The 27,258-nt window shown below is 38.0% G+C and overlaps 2 protein-coding genes across 3 annotated transcripts in view; one reads left to right on the top strand and one right to left on the bottom strand.

Moving 5' to 3' along the window:
• PLCZ1 (phospholipase C zeta 1) overlaps positions 1-8,870 on the top strand; it is a 54,091-nt gene extending 45,221 nt beyond the window's left edge. Inside the window, exons 10-13 of the mRNA XM_076328761.1 lie at positions 661-833; positions 3,881-4,013; positions 5,436-5,585; positions 8,788-8,870. Of these exons, the coding sequence (XP_076184876.1) occupies positions 661-833; positions 3,881-4,013; positions 5,436-5,585; positions 8,788-8,870 (539 nt within the window). The remainder of the gene's footprint in view (positions 1-660; positions 834-3,880; positions 4,014-5,435; positions 5,586-8,787) is intronic.
• Positions 8,871-11,065: 2,195 nt separating this feature from the next.
• The window catches only part of PIK3C2G (phosphatidylinositol-4-phosphate 3-kinase catalytic subunit type 2 gamma), a 223,811-nt gene continuing 207,618 nt past the window's right edge, over positions 11,066-27,258 (bottom strand). For both annotated transcript variants that reach the window (XM_076328760.1, XM_076328759.1), the window contains 2 exons: positions 17,664-17,789; positions 11,066-11,964 (listed from right to left, as the gene is read on the bottom strand). In XM_076328760.1, the coding sequence (XP_076184875.1) occupies positions 11,812-11,964; positions 17,664-17,789 (279 nt within the window). In that variant the 3' untranslated portion in view covers positions 11,066-11,811. The remainder of the gene's footprint in view (positions 11,965-17,663; positions 17,790-27,258) is intronic.

Below are 27,258 nucleotides of genomic sequence, written 5' to 3'. Positions count from 1 at the left end.
CAAGGAAAGGAAAATCTGTCAGGTGTATACTAACAATAAACACCAATACTGCAGGATTAAGCTTGAAGAGTGTTTACTCACATAAATTTAAGAACACTTTTAAAATTGCTTCTACTTCTATAAACTTATAGGTATTTGCACTGAATATTCTAACTCTACACTAAAGGTTCTTAATCTTCTGGGTGACATACTTTTGTGACAAATTCTGCACCATAACTAAGGTTAGTTACAATTCTATGTTTTAGCTTTCTGCACCAGAACTTTGTAAGCAGGTTCAAGGTGCAGGGTCTTGCTGCTGCAGAGAAACTAGTATGTGAATTTAGTCCTTATGGAGAAATAAAGGCCTCCCATTTCATATGCGCCAAGGTCTAATTTAGAAAGAAAAGGCAAAACACACAACACACTGCAGTGTAAAGAAGATCTATAGGGTAATTCTTAAAATGTGGTGTAGTTCTAAATAGTGCACTTCTTTTGCACATGAATCATTCATTACTGAATACAGCTAAATTTAAGAGAAATAACAGGATCTTACATATGAGTTGAAAGATATACTTAATTTAATCTCATTTGCTTTTGTTTTTACTATTATTGTCAGAGAGTTGTTTTATAAAATGGTATCAACTCTAATTCACTAAAATCAATATTTATTTAATTTTATAGTGGCCTTAAACTTCCAGACACCGGGAGTACAAATGGAATTGCAAAATGGAAAATTCCTAGACAATGGTGGTTGTGGCTATATTCTGAAACCAGAATTCTTGAGAAATCACAATTCAACATTTACTCCACACAATGTGGGAAGATACGGTAAACCAATGTCTCTGTCAATAAGGGTAAGCTTAGTTAATTGTTGGTTTGTTCCATAAAATGTGAAAACAAACATTATGTAGTTCAGACCTATTTGTTATCTATTATTGGTTTCTCATTTTATCCCCATTCCTGGTTGTTGGGAAGTTTAATACTGTTTTTTAACAACATGTTTAAACTCTCATATATTATCTACTGCTGCTTGGATGGTTTCCCATCTGTAGTTCACTTATGTTTGCTAAAAATATGTAGGTGTTCAGAAGTTGTAAGAGTTTGAAAAATCATGTATTTTTACAGTGTTGTGTACAGAAATATAAATATAACTTGCACTGTGTGACACATGTAACTGACAAAAGGACTTGTCAGTTACGGTTGTGGGGACTGAACTCTGAAAACTCAGAAATCAAATGTGCACTTTTGGTGTTATTTTCTTTAAATATTAGTAATACCACATGTACTATTATAATGCTAACTGACAAATGGAAATGTTTAAAGATATGATAAGAAGCTTTATGCTTCTTTTAAGTTTCATTATCTTCCTATGTATACATAAAAGACTTTATCATCCTAAAATGATATAAATAAGTGTAAAAGGGAGGATGAATCAATAAGCCCTTGAGTTATTTCTACTTCTCCCCAATTAAAATCTGATTTACTCCTTAAAAATACTAGAAATACATGTAATTTAAAAATAATGGTTTAGAAAAACCCTTCTTTCGAGGTCAAGTAGATGTTTTATAGTTGTTCATTGGTTAGAAAACTACCTTTTCCCAAAGAAAAAGTGCTATTTCTGATTACACAGTACACTACTTGCATAAATGCTATTTAATTAGCATAAAACTAGTGTATAATTGCTATTTTGTTTCTTTCAGAGAAATAAATAGTGGAGATAAAACATTAGCTAATAACAATTATAAAATACTTACATAGTGCATGCACTTAATCAAGAACATTTTAGTGTCCTAACAGTGAGCATACCAATTATGAACAGACATTACTGGATGATTTCAAGCACCCATGCATATACATCAGTTGTTTTATCCCTTATTTGTATAAAGCTGGAGTTAATTAAGAGAAAATCCTCAGTTGCAATGCAGGACACAGACAAAATCATTGACAATAGGAAGGAAATGTCTGAGTTTGGAAGAAGTTGGAAAAAGAGAAAGGCAGCTTTTTAGACTGAGGACATAGACTGAGACGACAGGCTGGGTAGTGCAGGGTACAAAGAAGCAATGGCATCCCACCAGCTGAGGGACTGTAGGGCACAGAGAGCCCCATTCATAGAGTCAGCAGCCAAAAACAGGAAATGGTGGTTGAAGACAGAAAGAGTCAGGAGCAGGAGTCAAAGGAAAAACAGTTTCTGCTAAAGGAGTTACTAACTTTATGAATGGAGAAATTACTTAACAGAGGGCAAAGATACAAAACCTCTAGGGGTCAAATCTCTCAGACTGACTGACTGAAGAGAGGAACATAAGTGAACACAAAAATCACACAGGGCCCTATTTCACTGAATTCAATACCCTTCTTAACCTGATGTGCCACAATTCCCATCAACAGGAAGCATATAGCCTTTGAAACAGAAATATGAATGTTCAAGGTATTTCATACGGAAACTTCTGAGCCTACCATGTTATTTACTACTCTCTCTGTATGCCTGCTTCACCTTGGGTCTCAAAATCCATTGATTGGATTTATGGGTTCGGATCATAGTGTGCTGAAAACAGCTAGCTCTTTTCCCACCCTGTGGGAGACTTAGACTGGGTGTAGCAATGGGGTAAGAGTGGGAAGCAGGACTTAGGCCAGTGTGGCTGAATTTTCGTCATGATATTAAGGGCACGTCAAAGAACCTCCCCTGGTTCTAAGTGAGCAGTCCATCAGTGTTTGCATCTTGCAAAGCTTTCTAGTGAAGGTAGAAGCTATTTTCTAGGAAGAAAGGGGACAGCATCAGGGTTTGCTAAGCCACTGCTCTTCAGTGTTTCAGGCTAGAACTTTTCTTGGAGCAAGGTGTTACAGAAAATACCTAAGCAAAAGGTGGCATTTGTGGGATTTGATTTTTTTGGTGGTTGACAGGGGAATAAGAATCTTTTGATGCTTAGTCCCAAGATCTGGATCATAAGTCATATCTTTCACCTAGGATTGCAGGCTTGTACATCTCTCGATACATTTCATACATTGATTTCTAAAAAGTGTATTACTGTACAGATGGTTATTCTCTCCTAGGTGTCCTGAAATATAGATAGAAAGTAGACAAAGTTGTGACTTCCATAAATCCTTTCTTAGGCTGGGTGCCAGATTACAGGGCAGTCTGAGGCAAAATTTCCAGGTACCTAACTAAATTAAGGAGAAAAACATCAGGGAGCCTACTAAATGCAGAGGTACTGTGAAAGAGGAGGAACACAGGTGAGGCACTCTGCTACACACACTGTAACACAATGCTGATGTCACCATGGGTGTTAGTGCTGGTCCGCTAGACACAGCTTTAATAGGAATTCATGAGCTTGATCTCAGAAAATGCAAAAATCATGAGACTGATTCCTCCAACATTATTATTTTGCACGGTAAACAAATATAATTTTTATGGCTAGTTATTGAAGAAAAAAACTTAAATCTGAAAATTATTATTTAAAGCATGATATCAGATTTTTTTTCTTTTTTACGATGGTGGTGGTGAAACACTGGATCAGGTTGCTCAGAGAGGTGGTAGATGCCCCATCCCTGGAAACATTCAAGGTCAGGTTGGATGGGGCTCAGCAACCTGATCTAGTTGAAGGTGTTCCTGCTCATTGTGTGTGTGTGTGTGTGTGTGGGGTGGACTGGATGACCTTTAAAGGTCCCTTCCAACCCAAACTATTCTATGATTCTATGAAATTAGCCAAGAATTAAATTAAATGGGAAGCACCATATTCTTAATTTCATTGTGTTTAATATGTATTTTTACAACAGTTTATGGCTGGTGTATGCTTCTTATAGCAGTTTCTTATGGAACAGCTTTTGCTACTATGGCTACGATATGGTTACTATGTAAAGTTCATTCTTACAGTTATTTCAATACATTACAACTTTAATTTTCCAGGTCATCAGTGGTCATCAGTTGCCACCCAGTAACCTGTCGAAGACTAACAAAGCTGACCCTTTAGTGCAGATAGAGATTTATGGTGTGCCAGAAGACCAAGCAAAAAAAAAATCTAGTGTTATAAAAAGCAATGGTGAGCATCAGACTTATTTTCTTGACTGTGCAAGCACAATAATATTTTCTAAGGAATTACCATTTTTCCATCCCAAGAAGCTGTTGTGTACTTACAGAGACTGCAATTATTTCTCCCTAGACTAGGATCTTCTGGCACAAAATCTGTAGCAGAAGTTCATGCTACATGCCATTTTTGCAGACTAGTAGGTTAAGGAAGCACAAACTCTCTTAGTAGCACTCTCCTGAAGGAAGATGGAATGCATTGTTTTTACTCACTGTTGTGGGTTCACCCTGGACAGCAGCTCAGCCCCACACAGCCGCTTGCTCAGTCTCCCCCGGTGGGATGGGGGAGAGAGTTGGAAGGGCAAAAGTGAGAAAACTCTTGGGCTGAGATAAAGACAGTTTAACAGGTAATGCAAAAGCTGTGTGTGCAAACAAAGCAAAATAAAGATTTCATTCACCACTTCCCATCGGCAGGCAGATGTTTAGCCATTGCCAATCCAAAACATAGCACCATACGGGTTGATACGAGGAAAATTAACCCTATCCCAGCCAAAACCAGTACACTAATAGGTAAATTTAGAGGCATTTTTTCTGAAGAAATTTATGTGACTTCATCACTTAGCTCATATGAAGTTTCTAGTACGACTAGCCCCTTAATTGTTTGACAGGTGAAGTGTGTACTCTTTGTAGTTGTCTTCAAGCACTCCCTTACCTTTATCACATCATAGATCTTCTTGATGTCTCAGACCAAAGGTTCCCTGTGATCTCCCTTCTTCTGTGCCTGTGTCTTATATTTTTCCTTTTTGTAGATGGCTGCTGTTTTAAATCGGCCCCTGAATTCTTTTCTCTCTGTGTGAACATTGCTTAAGACAAAGCACCCCCTGCTCCTGTTCCACATCCTCTTTTTGGATTTTTAGTCAAGTGATCGCTTTACTACTTTAATTTATTTAGTTCCTGCCTCATTTCTAACAGTGTAAAAGGAGAAACGTTGGCAAAAACATGAAACTGGTATGGCTATAGGAAAATTTAAGTTGAGCAGAGGTTCTTAACCTGCCTATCGCTGTCCCATTTTGCTCTTTTCTAAGAGACGACACCAACTTTCTTAGGCTTTTGATTTACAGTATTATGTAGCTAATACATGACAAATCCTTAGAAGGTGCTGGCCTGCATACTGTAGGCAAGTCCCAAGCTCTCTGTCTGCTTCATTCTGAGAGCTTCCCTCTGACAGTTTTAACTCCATAATCTATACAAAAGATGTGACCTATACATCACTGCAGTCAGTGGGAGTCTCATCATTTATTTAAAAGGGCACAGAAATCTAGGGAAAAAGAATGAATCTTTACCAGTTCGGACTAGTGATAGCAGATACGATAATTCCGGTATTAAGTAGAATAAATGAAATGGTATTTTGATACTGTGCATTTTCTCTTTTCATTAGCTTTAAGCCCTAGATGGGATGAAACTTTCTCTTTTACTGTCCAAGTTCCAGAACTGGCATTGATACGCTTCTGTGTGGAGGATGAGATATCTCTGGTTACAAATGAATTCCTTGGTCAATACACTTTACCGCTGCTGAGCCTGAGTAAAGGTAATATTTTTATGTGAGCCACCTATAACAGCTCAAAAAAATCTACAACATTCCAGGCTTTTATCATTACTGTAGTATTGATAGAGTACAGCATTATGTTTATTTCCTAAAGGACAATTGTATAACTATAGGTAAAAATTGCACTCATTGGTTTTTTAAGTAGTTGTAGTCTCCGAATGCAAATCCACAGTGCAGAAATCAAAAGAATATTAATGACAGTTAATTTTTTCTACTGCAGTATTCTATTCTCGATAAAAACTGCTCAGATGGTATTTTAACTCATTATAATAGGAACAGGAAAAGAGATTAGTCAGAACTACTAACAGGCAACAGATTTGTGCACTTTCTGCTCAGTCAGGCTCAAAATCCAATACAAGCCAAATCAAAACAAAACCCAAAAAACCTCAGGTAACCTATCTGCAACTTTTCAGAGTGGAGAACGAAGAATATAAATTAAGCAAAATATTTATGGTATTTTTCTTGGCAGTATTTCTTTTATTGCACCAGTATAGCTTCTGGAATCTTACGTGATTAATAGGCTGCACATAAAGAGCAGACACAGAAGTTAGTAGGCCAAGGAGAAAGGCTTATGTAAAATGGCTGTTTACTATATTGAATTTCCAAAGCTATTTCTGACAAAACAAACAACCAACTTTTATTAGTGAATGAAGATGTGAAGGCAAAACGTTGGAGCTGGCAATGGGCACTGTGCCTTTTTTATTAAGCTTAACAGGATTTTTAATGGCTTTTTCTTTCCAGGTTCTGAAGTCATAAAGCTGTTTGTGATTCTAAGTTGAGGCTGAGAAGTTACACAAGAACAAAGACATTCCTCTTAAAGCACACTTGCTTTTCTCCAACATAATTTTTTACACTGATTACCTTTTACTTTCCTTTTATTTGTATACTTCAAGATAAAGGAAAAAAACCCCTGCCAAACCACGATATCTGAGGCAAATTTAAATAGCAGACACTAAAGCTTACGTATGCTTGTAAAACCATCAATTTAGGCTTTTTTTTTTTTAAATAATTTTTCAGTGTGTCTCTAATGTGCCTGTATGATTAATTTCGGTCACAAGTGGGGGATTCATATTTTGGAAAAGTAAGAGCATGCAGATTCTACAGGAAGGATTTTGAGTGGAGTAATTCAAAGTGCTAGGAAATGAGTGTAGGTACAAAAACTATAAATACTGCCAAACAAATTGCCCCAACCCCCACTTAACACAATGTAAAAAAAAAAGTAAGATGCCATCAAGATGCCCAGAGGCATAAATAAAATTATTCTAAGAGATGAAGTGACAGATAATTTCAAAATTCATTGCAATGCTTAACATAGAGACTTCTGGATTTGAGGTCTGGAACCATGGTTTTTCTTTAGGTACTTAAGCTCCCTAAATAGTGAAAGGGGAAAATAATATATCTTACAGAGGGAGTCACAACAGTCTAGAGTTCTTAGGCAAGAACTGTCTAAACCATGCTAAAGAGTGAGTTAGGATTTAAATCTTACTCTTCCCAGCTCCAATTGTTTTAATCTGCACTACAGGACTGTCCCTCCTTCCCTAGGATTCATATCCCTGAGATGTCTCCTGAGGGCAAGTTGCTTCCAAAAGCTGAGCAGTGCTTACATCTTTTTTTTTTTCTTTTTTTTTTTTTTTTTCTTTGACAGGCAGTGGGACAAAGTTGTGCCATTGCCACCCTCCCCTGCATTTTCTCTTGAAAGGATTCAAATGTATATCATCACTGCCTTCCTTTCCCCAGCAGCAGCTTCAGCTGTAGATTACACTGGGGAAGAATGCTCGCTGTCCACCTGTGGCAGGATTTGATTTTTCATGCAATGATAAGTAGGTATACTCAGAGGGGCTGAAGGTGAGAATAATTCTCTAGCTGGGTGGTTAAAGGTGAGAGGAGGAGGGTCCTGGGTTACAGTCCCTGTCCCAATGAGTCTGCCATGTAGAATACTAATACAGGACAGGGATTCAATTATTACTGCTATTATCACTGGATTAATGAATAGTTAATTATTTCATACAAATTGGAACAATTTCAATAAAAAAGAAGTTTTACTTCTCTCAGGACACTTTGTAGACTATTCTGTGGGTAGGGGCTAGAACGCAGCCTTCAGAAATGAGTCTTAGTCCTTGATGTGCATCTATGCATAGGAAATAAACCAAGTCTTCCACATACTGTGTACATGCTCTAAAAGCTGATCTCAAATGCATATTGCCTGGACTCAGCTTTAATATCTGCTGCCCAGAAGCTGAACCTTAGATGCCAGGTGAACTTTCATGTCGTATAAAAGAATCAAGAAAATCCAAACCCAAATAAATTAGGGTCCCAAAGACTACACACGCATCCAGACACACCTAAAGAAGGGTTTTGAAAAAGTTCTGAACATAGATACTTATTCATAACAGATGCTTACTTAAATAACCGCAGTTATATATACATAGATAAAACAGAACATTTTTTTTTTTTTAAATCAAAAGTGACATTGTTTATTCTTGTGAAATAATGGACATTTGCAGTCATATAAAGCAATACAGGTTTGGGGTTTTGGAGAGGGGATTGTTTTGTTTTTCGAGCAGGTAAGTTAATTAAGTTTGAAGTTGAGAACTATAGCTTCTCCAAATGCTTCAACAACCAGATGAACATATAGTTTCTGAGGCATGCCTTATCTCTAATACTGGGAATCACTCATATGTAAAAAGAAATCCTTAACAGACTTAAGATGTGATGGTAGAAGATCTTATGCTACACTTTTTTTCTGCCTCAGCTGGACAGTGCATTACTGCCGCAACACCATTCTTCTCTAAGGCACTATCACTGTTGATTCACAAGTTATTTATTTAATTTGCTATCAGAACAATGCGTGCAGCACATAACATCTTTGGATGTTAAAATGTATGTTTCCCCCATGTTTAAATATCACTGGGCTAAAAGTCTTCAGTTTGAAATAACACCACATCCTGAAAGACACTGGAGTTTTTCACTCTGTGTCCAAAAATACGAGAATTGAAATACTGTATACGTAGAAGAGAAAAGCAGTAAAAATGGGATTTGGGTTCTGTATCATTTCAGTTTATTTTAAAGAGTTATTTAGACAATTATAAATTATGCCTTATTTGCATAGTAGATCATAAAACCACTCCATCATAATCTTTTTGTTTGTCGTTAATACACTAATAAATTGTCGTTATATTTACAGGTTACCGTAACGTTCCCCTGTTGTCCAAAGATGGCGGCAATCTCAAACCTGCATCACTGTTTGTTCATGTCTGGTACTATTAACGATGCTCTGCAGTAGCAGTTGTTCTGGAGGATCACACCCTGCTCAATAAAGCAACATCACTAGGCTTGCAACAACTCAGTGGTCTATTTCCAGAGTGGCACGTTCTCAATGATTTTATTAAGCTAATGGGACTTCCTGTGTGAGTAAATGGTACCCTGAATAAGTAATGGCTACGGACGTTGGCCCTACCATTATTTAGAACTAATTCATAGAGACTGAACTTTTTTGGACATTTTTAAAATTCAGTTAATAATTTCATTTGCAGCTAACTTCAAAATTATGATTAATTACTGAGTGAGAATAATATTCTAATATTTATGATATGAGACTGCAAAATTATGAGCATGTTACATTGACATTTTTATTTGTATTGAACAAAATTTCTTACCGTTGTATCTTTCCAAGGGAACAGGAAAAATTACGCATACAATGTACCCTTTAAATTTATAATAACAGCAGCTTCTGATTGGGCTATGCCTCTTTAATGTCCACTGTAATTTTGCTACCTGGAAAAATAGTTTTGAGGAAAAAAAAAACAACCCAGCTCTTAAAATGATAAAAACTCAGATGCTAATATCGGTACCTTTTCTTAGCTTAGTCTTGAACCTCCTGCTGCTAAAGACAGACAAGTAATTCACGGACTGATTTGTAAAGGGCTATGTTCCTCATAGCAGCAGGGAGCTCTGGATACATCTTACTGTGAACGCAGGAAACAGGAAGCACATTGCTTTGAGGTGGACTAGAAGAATTTTAGAAAAGGCAAGGGTTGGTTGTGTGATTCAAGATCTCTGAGGACCACTTCTTGCCTGACATAGCTATCAGTGTAGATCTTGCCCAAAAGACACAGTTTTCCCATCTACAAAACTGAAATATCGTTGAGCTGCCACAAGGCTACATCTACCCAGTTAACTGCAGATTTGTTACTCGAACATGGCTTTTTTTTTTTTTTTTAAAGAGGATGTTATATTGATAGGTTTTTTTCTTTAATACCAAACAGTATTGCTTATGTTTGCAGACAGTTCTGATAATATTATATTTTAATGCTCTTTTTATTTAATGCCATTTTAATGCTATTTTATCTAATGTTGCTCTAAGATGGAAAATCAGGGCATGCGGTAAACAATGATTAGAAAATGTCACAGGAAATAACACGATTAGAAAATTGCATTATAGTTATAATAAGGAAACCAAGACAGTAGAGTAAGAAGAATCTAAAATCAATCTTGAACTGTAAGGTCAGGTAATTTGATAACATTGTAAGCTGGCCTCAATGCGTTTTCTGTGCTTGAGTGACAAGTCACTTGATCCTTTACCCAGGAGAGCCCATAGTACAAAATGTTAGACTTACTGATCTTTGTAGTGATCATAACTGTATGCTAGCCAATATCCCCTTCATGTGGTAAATATTTTATAGCTTTTTTCAGCTCTGAAGAATACTAATGATATTAATATTCAAGCAGAGTTCCCCCCACCTCCCCTTACTGAGGAGGAGTTTAATTTCCCCAGGCAATCTGGTGTATTTATTCTCAGATAAAAACTGACCAAGTGACATAGTCAATTTGTTTGATGCTGAGAAAAACTCCAGCTTATTTAGTTTCCTAAATAACACTCCTAGTCCCACTTCAGGAGCTCTATACAACATTACCTTCTGAAGACTGATTTGTGAGTGTCCTTTGGGAGAAGGCGGCAATTATCTTCAGCTTCTGGCATTATTATCCCTCTGTTGACCACTTTTCCACTTGGTAGGACAAATGTCAGACCTATTCAGTATATGGTAACTTAAAATTTTACAGCAGATCAGATCACAAATCAACATGTCTCCTGTGCCTCAAAAATGTGCCCTTGGTCCTGGAAAGGTACATATACATGGTCAGCTATGTGTGTGTGAGAGGCTGGCAATAACAGACAGTTCATTATGGCTGCTCGCATGCTAAAGTTTAAAGATGTGCTTAAATGCTTCCTCAATTTAGGCAAAAATGCTTTGAAGAACAGAGCCCATAATTAGCCTCAGTGAACACAAAAGAACCACTCGCATTCATTGTTTAATACGTACGTATACATTTTATAGCCCTGAGGTCAATGCATGTATTGACTTGATTCCCTTATGCAGCATAAGAATGCAATGCAGTAAGACTAGTGAACAAAGATTTCTTATAGCATGATCTTAAATAAATATCACACTGAAAGCTCACATTCGGTATGTTTTATTTATTCGTGAATATTATCTTCTCCCTCCTCCTTTCTTCTCACAAATGACCAGTTATATCTGCTTCTTGGATGTCAGAATAAAAGCAACTGACATATCTTATTGACAAATTAATATCCTGGATTGAATGTTACATTATATCAAAAGTTAAAAGCGCACCAACATATACTGCACAAAATGTGTAAAGTGCAAAGCTTTTATGTTCTTTTTTTGAAAAAAAAAAGTATTGATTGTATAAGATTTAACATGAAATTTGCTAGACATCTGAAATGTATTGCCACCCAGGGAACCAGCCCGTGGTTCTCTGGTGAAATCATCATATGCAGTGGGGTCATAGCAGATGCTAATAAATTACACCATCATCAGCATTGTTTCAACACAGTCAGTGGAATTAATAGGCAAAGAATTAGGCCCCACACTTCTATGTGTACAGAATTCGGTATTTTTACAGTACTATTTAATATGAACAAAACAAAAATCTTTGTTGCTGTCATAAGAACTTCCCGCATGCTGCTACAAGTTCTTAGCATCTGATTTCTTAAACTCACACTGGCAGGAATCAGTTGCAGGAAGATGGTAGCAATTTTAAGACAATAGCCTTATGATTAGAAACGTTAAGGTATGTGATCAGCAGATGCCTGCATATTCTCAAGGGCAACTGAGACAAAATGTACCGTGGGAAATGGGATAAAGAAACATTAGTGGATAAATAATTGCATTATCTCAGACAACATTTAAATTACACTGTTTCCCAGTGGATACCACTTTTCTTCATTTAACTGGACACTGCTCAGTTGAATGTTAACAGCTCCCACAAATGTTCCTTTGCTTTTCACAACAAGCTTCAGTATACGGCCTTTGAGCTCTGTGACTTTGTCGTACACAACCTGAAATAATATATAGTGAAACAAGAAGAAAACATACGAATATGTGAAACTATTCGACAGGCAAAACACTTACTTCAGTACAGCATTCAAGATGATGATTACAACTTTGTAATAATTGCATTAAGCTGCCCTCCAGAATTATAAACTACTAACCATGAGCCAAATTCACTCAACTTAGTGAATTTACCTCAGAAATATATTTGACCTTATGTAGTTTATATAAAAGAGGTTCTGCCAGCTTAGGCTTGTGAAATCTGATTGCCAAGCAGTTGTAAATAAATTTGAAACCTATGGTGAGCAATGCTTGAGAAAAAAATAGGTATACGTAATTTTCCCTGTGAAAATTGAAACTCTAACTTAAGCAGAGTTTTGAACTCAAGTGTGAAGAAAGACCAGATTCTCCATGAAGTTCACCAGGGAATAATACAGTTGATTTCCTGGAGGAGAGATTCAGATGGAGGGTACTCATCATGGATAGCAGCATGAAAACATACGATAGGTAATTCTGTAAAAGTGTAGATTATTTTAATTTTTAAATATGTTTCCATAGCAGATGCTTTGATAAATGGTATTGCTCTTCTGCAAAAATCAGAAAAAATCAGGAAAACGGTTTTGATGTCAATTTTTTTTAACCTATGTATATTGTGTTTGTTACATATTGTTTAGTAGTGCCTTACAGCAACTTTATGTTGCATTGATATGTCTCATAAAGGTGTGTCACATCAATGCACAGTACCTCAGAATTTTTTCTGTACTGTACTTGTGATTAAATCTTGTGCTACACACCAGAATTAAAAAAGATCAAGCCAAAGCAAAACCAAGACTTCCATAAAATTTCATAACTGTTCTAGATCCAACAAACCCACATCATAAAGGAGATAATAATTTTCCTTTGAAAATTGTCTGTGTAAATTTTACTTTTTCAATACAAACAACTTTATGCATGATTCTGGATGCTAACTGTAGCCAAATGTGCCCATTATAAAAATACTTGCATTTTTGAATGGAATCATCAAATATTAAACCTGACAGAAAGCTCAGCCAACTCAGTAGAAGTTGTAGATGCGGATCATCTCTGAGATTGGACCCAATTTAGCAAGTGGAACTTACTAAATTTGGATGGTTCTGTTACTCAAGAAGTGCTGTTAATACTTCTCAAATTCAATGAGACAGCTTGCTTAGCATCCCTTTAGAAAATTACTAAGGCCTATAGTTTTTAAAATATCCTTGAAATTACCTTAATACTATGAGAACACACTGAGGTTGATTATGAAATGTTAATGGTGTATTTTCTGAACTTTAAACAAACAATCCGGAGTGACAGGCTAACAAGAATGAGCTGCATTCAGAACAGATTCCTATGTTTTGGTCTCTGCATTAATCAAAAACTGCTGAGTGAACTGCATGTGGGTTGATAAAATGTGAAAGAACGCTCTCAGCTAGTTTCAGGCCTGAAAGGTAAGCTTTGTTAAGAGAAGTGCATTTAATCTAAAATTTGGGTGGCTGGAAATGTTTTTGCTATTTTAGTCGCAATGGGAAATGCTTTAAATTTTAATCTCTCTGTGCAGTTTAAAAAGCAAACGCAGTGACATACTGTCACTTCAGGAGAATGGGCAAGTGAAACTGCCTAAAAGGAGTTTGCCATGCAACCCTCTTGGATTTACTGCGCAATCTGAATGCAGTCTATACATACGGCACTGCTGAGGAGAAGAAAAGTCAGACCGAGCCCCTTCTAGCTTGGATCTGTGTGGGCTGGACTGCTGAGTCCTCTCTGTACCTCCAATTATAAGACGCAGAAATAGCCATGGGAGATGGAAGGGATAGAGTTTATAAAGGCTCAGCCCCAGCAATGTTCCTCACGCTGAGTCGCAACAGAAAGGTGGTTCTGAACTTCACGGGTGGACCCAGGAGGCACAAAATTGTTGGTTGTCCCAGACACCCTAGCTGGCCTCGGCTGCCCCTGTGGGACCACAGAGTGATTTTGTCTGCACTGCAAGCTGCAGGGATGTCGCAGCGAGCACCAAACAGACACGACATCAGGCTACTCTGGCAGCAAGCACCAACAGACAGGACACCCAGCTCTCTGGTGTAGGGGGATAGTCGGTCCTGCGGGGATGAACGCCACTGCCACAGGTTGTGGGGGAAAGAAAAACTGTTCCCCTCACTCTTTTTTTAACTGGCTTTTACTAGAAAGGTCTTACCAGGGAGCAACATTTCCTTTTCCAGTTAGAAAGCTTTGGAAATCATAGTTTGGAACAGCTGTCATGAAAGTTGTGCCTGGTGCTTTTTTGGTTTTCATGTTTACTGTGGCTATTTCACCAAGTATGTGTGTGAATTAAAATTCCAGCTTCTCTGTCCTTCAATGGCATCTCCCCACCAAAATCAAAGCGAAATGATGAAGAAAACCCAAAAAGCAAGGACAGGTACAGTAAGCGATAATACAATTTAGCATAAATCTATGATTTGATTACGGAAGTGATACTAATGTGCCTTGTTTCTTTGCCAACATATTAAAGATATCATCTTCAGCTGTTGCTTAAAATCACTAAGAAGCGTACATGTAAGCTGTAAGAGCTAAGAAATCTTCAGTACGGTGGATCACAACAGGCGTGAACTGGGGTAAGGAACAACTTTCAATCTTTGGACGAAAAGAGGCTTTAAGCTTTGAGCAATGACAGACCTTAAGAGTGCAGGGTGGGTGGTTTTCAAATGATCCCAATAAACTGTTTCTAAAATGGTATTGCAAATTCAGCTGGAGCAAGGTATATATCATCAGGATGTAGGGACAGAAGACAGGTCTGGAGATAGCTGAATTAGTATGTGGATAAAACAAACTCATAATCAGAACAGTTAAATCCTGAAATGATTGTGTAGTAAGAACATTTGCCTCCCATTTATACAGCTAGATCAAATGGAGGTGAGTTATACATGGCCATGCAACAAATCAGTGGGACAGTTAGGGCTGGAATTCAAGTATTCCTGGCTCCAAAAGGAGAAGCTCTGTTGACCTACAGGATTCTAATGACATTTTAATCGCAAATGTGGGACAGTTGCTTCTCCTTAGGTAGCCATGGCACAGTTCCTAGATTTGCTCTTAATTGTCCAAATTAGCTTCAACACATGGTGCTGGAGGGAGTGGCTGTGGCTCCTGGTGCAGCTCCCCTCCTCCCCCTCCATCAGGCTTGCTTGCCCTATTCTGGTTGTTGCAGGCCAGTGTCCCCTCTGCTCCAAGGGCAACTGCAATAGCACTAACAGACTGATATGGCCCAGGTATATTTGCTCACATCTGGCCGCACCCCAAGGGCAGGATGGAGAGAGTTGCCTCTTGTTCTGGCTTCATTATGGAAATGCACACTCTGCTTTGTCTTGGAGGGTTGCTCATTTCGTGGGTGCGCATACATGCAGGCACTCAAGAGACAAACTGAGGACAACTGAGACCTTGAAGGGCAAATGCTACACATATGAGCAGGACCCCACTGCAGTTGGTTCTGGTCATTGCAACTTTTCTTGGCAAGAGTTTAAACTTAAATCATTCAGATTTATTTTCAATTTTTTTACCTGCTTAGTTTTCACTAAACTACTCTGGAACCTCCCAAGTAAGTCTTATTTATTCCTAACAGCGGTCTATAAGCAAGTATGTTATTCTTTTTCTCTTTACACTGCATTCCATTCTTCTGTGTTCTTTCTCCTCTTCTTCTCAACCATCATTTTCTAATGCAATGTTATACCAGTGTGAATGCAACAAACTCCAAAAATCCAAATAAAGGAATAAGAGAAAAAAGGAGTGCTTGTTGAAAGCAACTCCAAAACAATTGGCATAGTTCATTCTATTGTCAGCCCTCCTGGACTTTCACATCTTTACTCTCACACACATGAGTAAAAATCAAAAATAAAATGCACTTTTGCAAGGCTGATAATTTGCTGTAGGCAGTCATAAGCAGTAAGAGTATAAAACTAAAACCAAAAATACCCAAGAGAAGCACGTTTCAAAATTTTCTCAGTCTTGAACACAGAGAGAAATTAATATACAGCTTCCTTCCAGCCATTTGGCTTTAATAAAAACTTACGAACTCATAAAAAAGGCTAGTATATTTCTGTATACAGTGTTTTTGGACAGTAAATAACTTAAAAGACTGCTGACTTATATTTTCAGTAGTTTTTCTTCCCTGGGGCGGCTTCTGCCTCAGTCTACCAGCCTTGGATAGAAAATGCATACAGAGTGATATCACATATGGAAGAACAGAGCTGCTAACAGCACAAGCATCGGGTTTGAAATGACCAAGTTCAATGGAACCATATGTCCCCACTGCGATTAGCAGTTCCTGGTGAAAAAGATTGAGCATCTGTGAAGAAGACTGTAAGTTTTGAGTATAGGATATTAAAGTTTTCATGGAATTTCTCTTAACAGCAGTGGAATGCTCCTTAACCACAATTAAATCTCCTCCCAGTGACTACTGTCTGACTGCAGACAGAATTTTGGATTTTCTTGCATTCAACTTGATCTAATAATGATTAGAAAGATAATTATCTTCCAGTGTTGCTGGCTGGTTCTTGTCTGTAGTCCATTTTGGATATTTTACAATGAATGTTATTATATAATCATATTATATTTCTTTGCTTTAAATATCCTTCAAATATAAAGGAATTTCTTTAGACAGGTCAATTAGACTCATTCCACTGTCTCTTTGATTGCAAAAAAAGGAAAGAACATAACAAAAAAATAAAGCCCAGTTCCCTGTTATTCCACTGCAGAACCATAGGGAGAGAAATGTCTCAGCTGTTAGCAGCAATACTACTCGAGGAGCCTACTTACAGAAGCGCTGGAAGTCATCAGTCTAAGTAGGTAACTTTTGTAATCAAATAGATGTGGGAAAAGAAAAATATTAAAACTCCAGGACTGGGAAACTAGGAGATAATGACTCTTAGTCTCAGCTGACTAACTTTATCATATCTTATCTATGAAACAGGGTGGAGTGGTAATATTTTCCATGCCTTCTACTTTAAAGCCTGCTCAAAGTGAATTTGTAAATTGCTTTGAGATCTTTAAGAGATTTGTTATATTTAATAATTATAATCTCCAATCCCACCTACTGTTTGAATCTCACCTGCCCTTACAAAAGAATATAGTTTATGCCACTTCCCATTCTGTTGTAAATGTTTCTCCATACAAATGTTTCTTTTCACCCCAGAGGTGCGAGCACTTCAGTGGTATATGAAATAATTATATATGGCTGTGAACTGCTAGCATTTTGACATAAAAAGAACTGGGCTATTTATTATGGTGTTATCATTTAGGACAGTGACAACCAATTTGGTTGTTTATTTTCAAATGTGAATAACATCATCGTTCAATTAGTACTTTTCATGTTGTACAAATCTGCATTCAAAACAGCCTAGGTTTTGGTGCAATGATGCTTGGTCTCATTTGGCTAACATGCAACTGTGGTTATGGTATAAGACAGAGCAGTGTGAATAATCCTACTGCTTTCCTGGGGAGAGAGACATAAAGAGACTGTTTCACTTCTGAGAGATGCAAAGCAGAAGATTGTCCCCATTTGTTGTTCCGCTTATGATACATTCCTTCTTTTTGATCATACTCATGGTAACAGCTCTAAATGCTGTATTGTTATTTTATTTCAAGAGTGGGCAAAGAAAATCAAACACGTAAGAAATGGTGGAAGAAAGTGAATGTTACTCACAATTTCATTGTAAGTAGGGTCAGAGCTTTTTGGAGCTGTTCTCGTTTTCCTTCGACTGACCTCATAAGGATCTGGCAGAAGATAAAATTCAGCCTGTGCACTTGGGGCAGAGCCATCTGGGAGGTGCTGGAAAACAAAATGGTCATAAATATGAATGCCCATGTTCTAGCAACGAAAACAAATAAAAAGTACCAAATGAAATCTGGACTTTAAGCAGACACAGAAACACGCTACATTCTCAGTATTCTCTTGGCTAAATTGGAGTGCTAGTGCAGTAAACAACAGGAATTCTTAGAATTCAGCTTAATATTGAATCAGGAAAATATAAATTAAATAATACAAGAACAAGGTAAAATTGCCTGTCTTTAATATTTTACATTCTGATGGAAAAACCCTTAAGCCTCAAGCTACTTTAACTCAGCTTAATCTGATACAAAGTCTAGTCCTTCCATTTTCCAGAGCAATGCGTAGAAACTGGATTCTAGCCAGTAAGCTCCTATTGATTTTAACCCCTAAGTAGCAGTGCTGATGCTGGGGAGAACTGATTGTTTCTAAGGGTGTTTCATAAAGCGTATTACTATAGAAGAGCCAGGACCGTTTCCTGCAGCAATATGGGCAGAATAGGATTCTTACAATAACACTTTCGGATCTCTCCTATCACACAAATGCAAACGCTCCTTAATTTTCCAGTTCAGATTACTTAATGATATTCCAGACAGTCCATCTTATGGTAGCTACTCGAGATCAGAGCCAACCTCTTAACCAGGCTCAGTCATAAGCTAATGCTGGTGGGTGGAAAGTTTTTTGATTACTTCTGAACAGCTGTAAGGTTACTCCTAAAGCAACATTACAGTTACTCAGAAAACACATTGGTAGTACGAGAGGCTTTAAAAGAACACACAAAAAACATAATCATGAAAAACTATGGAACAGGTATCTTGCCAGCATATGTGCTGCATTAGTGCTTAGCTTATAATTAAGCAGAAACCTTTGCGTTGGTAACACAGTATACAATCAGAAAGCACAAAATGGGGCATATCAAAATATCAGTAACTTTAGTCGTATTATCAGCATTTTCAAGTTCACCTGACAGCTCATAGGCAATCCAGTGACAGGATGCAAATGAAAATGCAGGCAAAAAGAAGAGATCTTAAAATGTTTGAAACCAATGAACCCAGAGCATTACACAGGCAGCTGCATTTATATTTCCCATTGTAATTTTACCTAGCCCAGAATAAAGTCGTTTCTCAGATTTTGATTATTCACAGTATGTGTCTAGAAATATGGGGCTTTCTACAGGCATTATCAACAACATATCCTTGTGATAAGAGAAACTGCTGGTGTCCTAGCAATAAATAACTTCTCTAGTGGGAAGAAAAACAGTGCTCGTGTGTGTAAGCAACCAGTTGTTGCACAACAAAGCTCTCGTTTTTTGTTATCTGAAATGATCCTTCAAGGCAAATGATGTGGTCAACTGCAAAGCTTATTATTGCTATTGTTAACACTATACAGCATCAAAGGATTCAATACTCAAATCATTACATACTGTCAGCACTATGTCAACGATTAATGTTACTATTGCTAAGCTCCCCAAAGTACATCTGATTTAAAATATACATGGGATTTAAATAGATGGGATTCAACGGCCAAAATAAGAATGTCATTAAATGGCTGTGAAACTGACAGGTATTTTCCTAGGACAGAGTACCATATTGTTAACGCAGGATTTATAATTTACACTGTCCATTTGAAAGCCCATCTCTATTGATCTAGGACTATACTAAAACTTCAGTCAAGGATTACAAACAACAATAAAATTAACAATCTCTTATAAATCAGGAAGGAGAAAGAAATGTAGCCTTAAATACCAGTCCAAGCAACCAGGATCCTAACTGTAATCAAGCTCTTCCCTCTCAAAGAATAGATAAGCATCACTGTAACTTGAAGGTCAACAGATTTTAGTTGTTTCAGACAAAAGGAATATGGTTAAAAAAAAGAGGGGTCATTCTTGAAGAAGGCCTTATCAGCTCAACTGCTGAGGCCCAGCACAATGATCTTCACTATCTCAAGCATGGAAATACCGTACAGGGAGAGTCCTGTAAAATGTCAGGCTTTATAAATCATCCCAGCAGTGCATTGCCTAACCAGGGACCACATCAGAGCTAATTTTAAAAGTTGAGGTCAGCAGCAGCTGCAAAGGGCTGAGGAGCCCAGGTGGTAGGTAATGGGCTACAAAGGTAGCAGAGGTGACGGCTACATCTGTGCAGCTCTGCTCCCCTTTGAGCTGCCGAGGAAGGACAGGGTGTAGCCACAAGTGCTGTGCCCCACTGCACACCTCAGGACAGCAAAGGCACAGATCGTGGCAGCGTCGTTTGCATTTGAAACAGGCTCAGTCTGACAGTCACCTGCCAGGGAAAGAATCCAAGCTGATTGCTGTGTGATTATTTAACAGGACTGGGGTATCCAGAAGCGCATGTGATGAATCGAAAAAAAGTCAAATAAATTGTCACTACGCGTTTCAATTGCTCCTTGTACCCTGCTAGCAACGCTGGCACATTATCTAGCCTTCAGCCAACTAACCTTCCTCCATCAGCCGACTCCTCCCAAAAGCTAAGGAAGGCACTTTGCAGTAGTGCTGTGGCCATATGAAACACGGACAGAAAACTACTTCCTCGCTAACCCTTTGAATGTAGCTAAATACATGTTGAAAGAGGTGAGTGGGAGGAGAGGGTCAAGAGAGAAAATCAAAGAAGAGAATATTTTAGCGATTCAGAGAAGAAAACTCAGGGCAGAGCAGCTGCTCTGGGATCTTTCAGAACTAAAACAAAGCCACTTTTCATGAATAGTAGCAATCAGCAGCCAGACTGTTAGAGGTAATTTAAACTGCAGCCACCTGAATTCCAACTAGAGATCTTAGTTCTGGTTGTTGGGTGTTGGTTTTTTTGCCGCCCCCTGCCCCTTGCCCCCCGCCCCCCGCCCCAGCTTTACGGATAACATTTTCCCACTTCATCTTCCCTTGCTGAGGAAAGGCAAACAGGCCACTCCAAATTCCACAATTGTCCCAATTTTCCATCTGCAGTGTCACTGTTACGCCATCAAGTGATCAAAAAGCTTCAGCTGAGCGCTCTTCAAAAGCCAGATCACATCTTCCACTTCTCAGCTGCCTGCCCCTGCCTCCTGATATGACACAAAACATCTAACGAGGGTCTCTAACTGTTAAAAAGGCTCCGTCCCACTACACACTCGTCATTCAAAACTACTGAGGAAGAGCAGGCATAAATCAGCCATGGCTTTACAGGAGCGGAGTCTGGGTAGCTCGTGTGATGACTTTGTGCTGGCTTCCCCTTTTGATTGGCTCAACAGCTGAATCTTTTCTCGCGAAGGGCCTGCTTCACTGAAGGATTTCTTGAGACAAGACTTGCAATGGCCATGGAAGGAGCTGTACTTTGCTAGACCCTCTCTACCAGGGACAAAGAGGGATCCTGGCAGTTCGACAATCATAGTGTGAAAACAAGAGCGAGATTAACACGGCAGAAATATGTTTTTAAATCTGAAGTAGGTGAAATTTGAAGTAAACTCTTTTATTAAGACAACTGACATGGCAGGCAAAAACCCCAAGCTTTCGGGCAAACTAGTCCTTTCTCAGGCTTTCGCATGTGAGTTGAGCATTTTCTTGAATAAAGGAGAATGGAGAAAACATTGGGCTTTTTTTTCTTTCTAGAGATTATGTCTTCTGTCATATTACAGTGTCACATTTAGTGAGCAAAAACCCCTGGATTATCCTTTCACTTCTAACTCAGACTGCATTGGCACATTTAAAAACTCAGGTGAACATGAAGAATATCTGACCTAAATGGCAGTCTCATTTGCACCAAAGAATATCTGTTCTGGTGGGTCCATTATAAACAGAGTAAGATTTCTAGCAGACTTACGAGCAATTCTGAAATCCAGCGAAACCCACTTTTGTTGTTATTAATGGATCAAAAATCACTGACTTCTGGCCATAGTCCAGGCCAGAAGGAAAATCAAAGCGTACCTTGGGAACGCCATTTTGCACTTTAACTACTCTCCAAAACCTTTATAGCTTGAACGTACTTGTGATCAAGCAAACAAAAAAACCAAACTTTAGATTGAATTCTATTTATGTTTAATTCTGTAGTCATTTCATTAACCCAAAAGAAAAGGAAGTTTACTTCCTTTAAAAGAAGTTACTCCCAATTTAAATTACTGTCTTTAAATCTTTGATTGTGTATGCTTGTAAATAAATTCAAGCTATAAAAATCTGTAAGGCTGGAAAGGTATAAAACCAAGTTCACAACAGAAATGCCATAGCTCTCCTTGCTATGCCTATGGACAAAAAAACCCCAGAGAGTTTGATCTGCCAATAAAAAAATTTGAGTTGAATTTAGAAGCTGACTCACGGTGCTCTCTTCAAATACAAACAAGTCACGACTGAACAATTTTCTCAGAGAATGACCTGCCTACTTGGCCTTGATAATGACTGATGTTTTTAAGGAACTCAGTTACAACTGCCTGTATATATGTTTAAAAAAGCAGTTTATTGTTGAAATGTTATTTTCTTCTAAAGTCAGGCAGAAGGTGATGAAAATATTTAAGAATGAGGGGGAATGAGGGAGAGGAAATTTACTTCTCTCCACATCTGTAATTCAATATTGAAAAACTAATACAGACATGTATCTGTTATGGCTGTGTTCCATTTTTCACTCCAATTTTATTTTCCAAAACCAAAAAAAGTATTGATATTGACTTGCAGGAACCCATGCAGATAGGTTATGTCCTGTGTAATTTAATTTTAAATATACTAGCTGTAGCTGGGAAATAATGGATGAAATTCAATTAATTTTTCCACAAGAATTACATTATCCTAATGACTTTTCTCCCTTGATCATTACTAACCATCCACAACTCTCCTTAAGGATGGATTCTTTGTTAGCATTACAAAAGGCCTAACTACTTCAAAATTTGCCATATATTAAACTATGCAATTTAGCAGCCAATATGAATATTGGGCCTTACTCATATGAATTTTAAGGAAAGTTTTATGATTTTTAAAAAATGCACTTTGGGGATAATTTATTGTAAAGCTTTTTAAAACTCACCTCTTCCTAAGTGACATCAAATTTTCTTTTTAGGTGACTATTGCCTCAAATTTAAATCATGTCATCAGTTTCTCTTACTGTTAGACATGCAGGTATTTTTCCACCTTTTGTCCTCGAGTGAAACAGATTGATGGCTCCTGAACATTTGATAGTTCCAGCTGCTGTTCTCTTTTTTCCCATTTTTCATTTTCAACCATCTTGACAAAAAAAAAAATGATCAAAGGTAACTTGCATTAACTAATGCCACCTTTCCTCCTCTATAAATAACTTCCAGTCTTCCCCCACAATTAATTTCCTGGACATTTTCAAATCTCAGTTGCTTTCTTCCCCTTCTTCAATGAAACAAAGAAATCCAGGCTTTAGAAAGGCTCCCATTTCAGCTACTGCCCCCAAATTAAAAAAAAAATAAACTTTGTTCACTTCGTCCAGAAGCTGTAACTCTCAGTTTTCCTATCCTTTACCTTCATCTTGTGTTTTTCCTCTTACATGCACTGCCGTGAGAATTTATCTTCTACACAGTGAAGAAAGGACTACAAAGTATCCCTTAATGTTTAATACTGAGATATCCTTACATCTTTAAAAATCATATCACCATAGCAAATGGTTAGAAAACACCTTCACAGCTATGAAGCAAAATGTTTATATATTAAGTGTAGACATGAGGCAGATTTGATTATTATCCAATAAAGGAGGATTAGAAAAAAAATCCACAGAAGAAATCAGCCTTGCCTGTATAAATTACTAGCTGCCTCTTGACTAAATTAAAACTAGTAAGAAATGTGGAAAAGCCATCACTGCTGCTCCATTGTCTTTCACTTTCTCTGAGTCCCTGTGTCACTTAGCAGAGAAAGGCTAAACCCTGTCTTTGTAAGCTGCAGCTTAATTAACAACTACAGCCTCTGCCTTAGAAAAAGGTAACATCCTCTGGGCTAATTCTAAATTTAAAGAGCTGAGAAAATAATCATCACTAAGACAATGACATTACAAAGCAAGAGGTTCCTTCAGAAACAGATTAATAAGATATATAAACCTTCAGGACAAACGTGATTGCTGTGTGAACAGGCGGTTGTGTTGTTACTTCATAAATCCTAACGTGGGACTGAAGACCTTTCCTTGTTTTTCCTTTGAGCTCTGCATATCCCAAAGCACTGAACACCTCTATTCTGCTCTGCTACTAAGCTTTTAGTTTTCCTGCCACAAAATATTTTCAAATTACTTCAAAGAAAATTCAAAATAAAATGACATTTGCAGTAATTAAATAATAATTACAAAAGAAGATAATCCACTATGTTGCCACGGTGCCCCCTGCACTGTCTGCTATTGGTAAGACAAAACAGAAAAGCAACCGGACAAAAGTGATTGCACAAATAAGGTATTTTTTCCCAAACAACCGCTTTTTTCACCAAAAACTTGAAAACATTTAACTGCTTCCCTGCAAGATAAGTTTTATTTTATTATATTTTCTGATCCAAATTTTTCCCCCTCTTCTCTGTGAGCTACTTCATTCCTATTCCTAACTTCTTTCCCATCTCATGCATGCATCCGGGTACGTGCATAAACAGAGAAGACACACTGTGACAGAGGTCACTGGCACAGAGGTCACTGGCAAAGCAACAAAAAAAGAAATGAAGTTTATTTCAATTTAATGCAGGGAAATAAAAAAGATATGTTGTTTCAGAACAACATATATTTTGTTTCAAGGAAGTTCTGGAAAGCATTTTTTGAGTAGGCATTTTCTACCTTTCAGAAATCTGGTAGCGTCAGTGGAGCAAGCCTCCAGATGGCTTTGTCATTTACTATGCTAAAAATGCAGAGGTGCTCTATCCGTGTTATTGATTTGAATCTCCAAATATAGCTTGTGCACTTTGTGCAGTCCAATACCTTCAACATCCTCATCAACCTGCCTGTTCTGCACGTAGCTTGTCAGTGCACCAAATGGGCGAACAGTGGGTGCTCTTAATTAACGAAAAAACAGTGCTTTTGTCACTGTAGTTTATTCGAGCCCTTTCTCGCCAAATGAAATATGGCATTTTGGCAAAAAAAGTGCAGGTTTACTGGTTCAGCTTTGTTTGTAGTAGAGTAGCAAGTACTTGTGCAGTCTAGCTGTTAATAAAAGATGGTATGCTGCATTCCTAACGGGGAGAACTATGCTGGCAAAAATAGGGTCTAGAGCTGTCCTGAGTCACAAAATCTCTAAAAGGTGAGCCAACTGACACTCTCCAAGGTGTCCTGGCTGTCAAGTGGGAAAAACTAACCCTCAGTCACTGAGATGGAAGGCAAGCTTCACAGCTAACACACTGCAACAAACACACCAGTTCTGGGCAGAAGTGTTGAGCTGTTGACCTGTCCCGGTGTATATGTGAAGTAGATACGTAAGTTCCCAGTAAAGTCTAAGCAGATCTCTGTGATGCTGTCAAGGAAGGAGGCCAGAAGGAGATTCAACTCATCATATTGTAGACATCTGGCTTGGCTTGGTTAAATTGCCCACACATTGGTGTCTGGCACCATTTGAGGCACATAAGATGCTTAAGATATCTGCATAAACCCTCAGACATGACACAAGCCTTATATGAAGCCCTCCTCTTCTGCAGTGGCAGCTGGAGGCCAGATGAGACATGTTAGGTCATCTCCTATATGGGAAAATGAATTGGGACTTAAGTCTCCACTGATCAAAATGGGAGCTTAGGCATCTAGACTAGGATCCAGTTTCTACAATACTGCTGCCTCACGTCATCTCAGCTGACAAAAGGTGTGTAAGGAGTTGGAAATATGACAGGCTTTATGGGACACTGGCACCATTCTGGAGGGGTCATTGGAGGTCAAGGAAGATACTTCATGGTACTCAAAAGAGCCGTGATCAGGCAACTGAATTCCATCACATCATATATGTATGCATCTTACTTTCAAACTGAATCCCACTCCAATTAGACCAAGGCACACAGACAGTGTTTTTTTTTTTAAATGAACAAGTAGTATTTGTTAAATATTTAACAAAAACAGTTTTTTTCTTGTAAGGAGACAGTTCTGGGAAACAGGCTGGATCCCAAAAGATTCAGGGCTTCCTAAGAACTATGTAAAATGCTTTTGATCTGCTTCAGTCATTTGAGAGAGAAGCCCATCTAACTCTGCTTACAATGAAGTAAATAAAATGAAAGCTGGCCTGTGATACCCAGAAGGTCATGAGTCTCTCTTCCAAGCCTTTATTTCTATAGAGCTCTGAACCCAGAATCAAACACTTTCAGAAAGGTGAAGAAAGGAACTGAGACGTAGCTCTGACACCCTGTTTAAAAAGAGTAATTTATTGTCTTGATGATCCAGAAAGAGTTGTATATTAGGATAGACACAATCCCAGATGAAATGGGGAAGAGTCTGTACAACTACGTGACTATAACTGTCAGGTGAAACAGGCTCATGCCTTTTGCTGACCATCGGCAGTAACAGAAAAGGAGGGCTAGAATTTAGCTCCAGCAAGTAATGATACAGCTTTGTGTGTGTTTACTGTTTCTGAATTAACAAAAAAGAAAAAGATGTCTTAGAATGGCTTGTGTCCCTCAGTCTAACACCTGAGCTCTGACACACCTCTAATACTTCATCAGCGCTCAGGACTAGATTACTGGGTGCTCCACATAGCACCATGTAGGTATAAAAATGTTACCAAGGCTGCACAAATAATATAAAAGGCGACTGTATAACCAGAAGTGCAAATGTATTAAATATACAACTCCCAGTAAAAGATTTGCCCAAGACTCTCATAGAAGTTTTTTTCCGAAAGAGGAGGAGGTGACAAGATATGTTCTAGATTCCTGAACCACAGGCTGTATTGCTATCTTTAAGTCATTTCAACTCTGCTTTTTTTGCATAGATGAAAGAAATCAAGGTTCAGTCATGCTTTAAAATTATATTATTCTATGGATAAGCAACACTGGTGCAGGGCATAGAATGCAGAGAGCAGATTTCATGAACAGATCTCAAGCTTTTATTCCAGAATTACCACCAAGCCTGTAAAGAAGATAAATTCCATTGCTTTCAACCCTGTATTATTGTTGTGCTTGGAACATTTAATTTTCAGATGACTATTTAGTTGCAGAGTCTATGACACTGGCTGAGATAAGACTGATCGTGTTTGGACCCTTAGAAACATAGATCCCAGAGTTTCTTCTCTCTTTAATAAAGCACAGGGGAGAACAAATACTTAAGACAACATCCCCGTTTTGCTTCTCTTTTGAAATCACTCAGGATTAACACCATTGCTGCCTGTTAGAGGGCATGAAGGAAAATTAGCCTTTGAGAAAAGAAAGACAAGCAAATGCTGTTGTTCTGCTTCTATCTTTTTGTCACATACATATTCTTTTCCCTCCTTGCCTAGGCACAGATAGTAAGTGACTATAAAAATGCATAAAGGAATAATGACACTGTTATCTGTGTCTTCACCCTGCACTGTTTTTCTTCTCAATTTCTTAATTAGTTTAAAAAGT

The sequence above is a fragment of the Aptenodytes patagonicus genome, chromosome 1 (assembly GCF_965638725.1).
Source record: "Aptenodytes patagonicus chromosome 1, bAptPat1.pri.cur, whole genome shotgun sequence".
Lineage (NCBI taxonomy): Eukaryota > Metazoa > Chordata > Aves > Sphenisciformes > Spheniscidae > Aptenodytes > Aptenodytes patagonicus.
The sequence above is the reverse complement of the archived record's forward strand: the minus strand, read 5'-3'. Positions and strand labels throughout refer to the sequence as shown.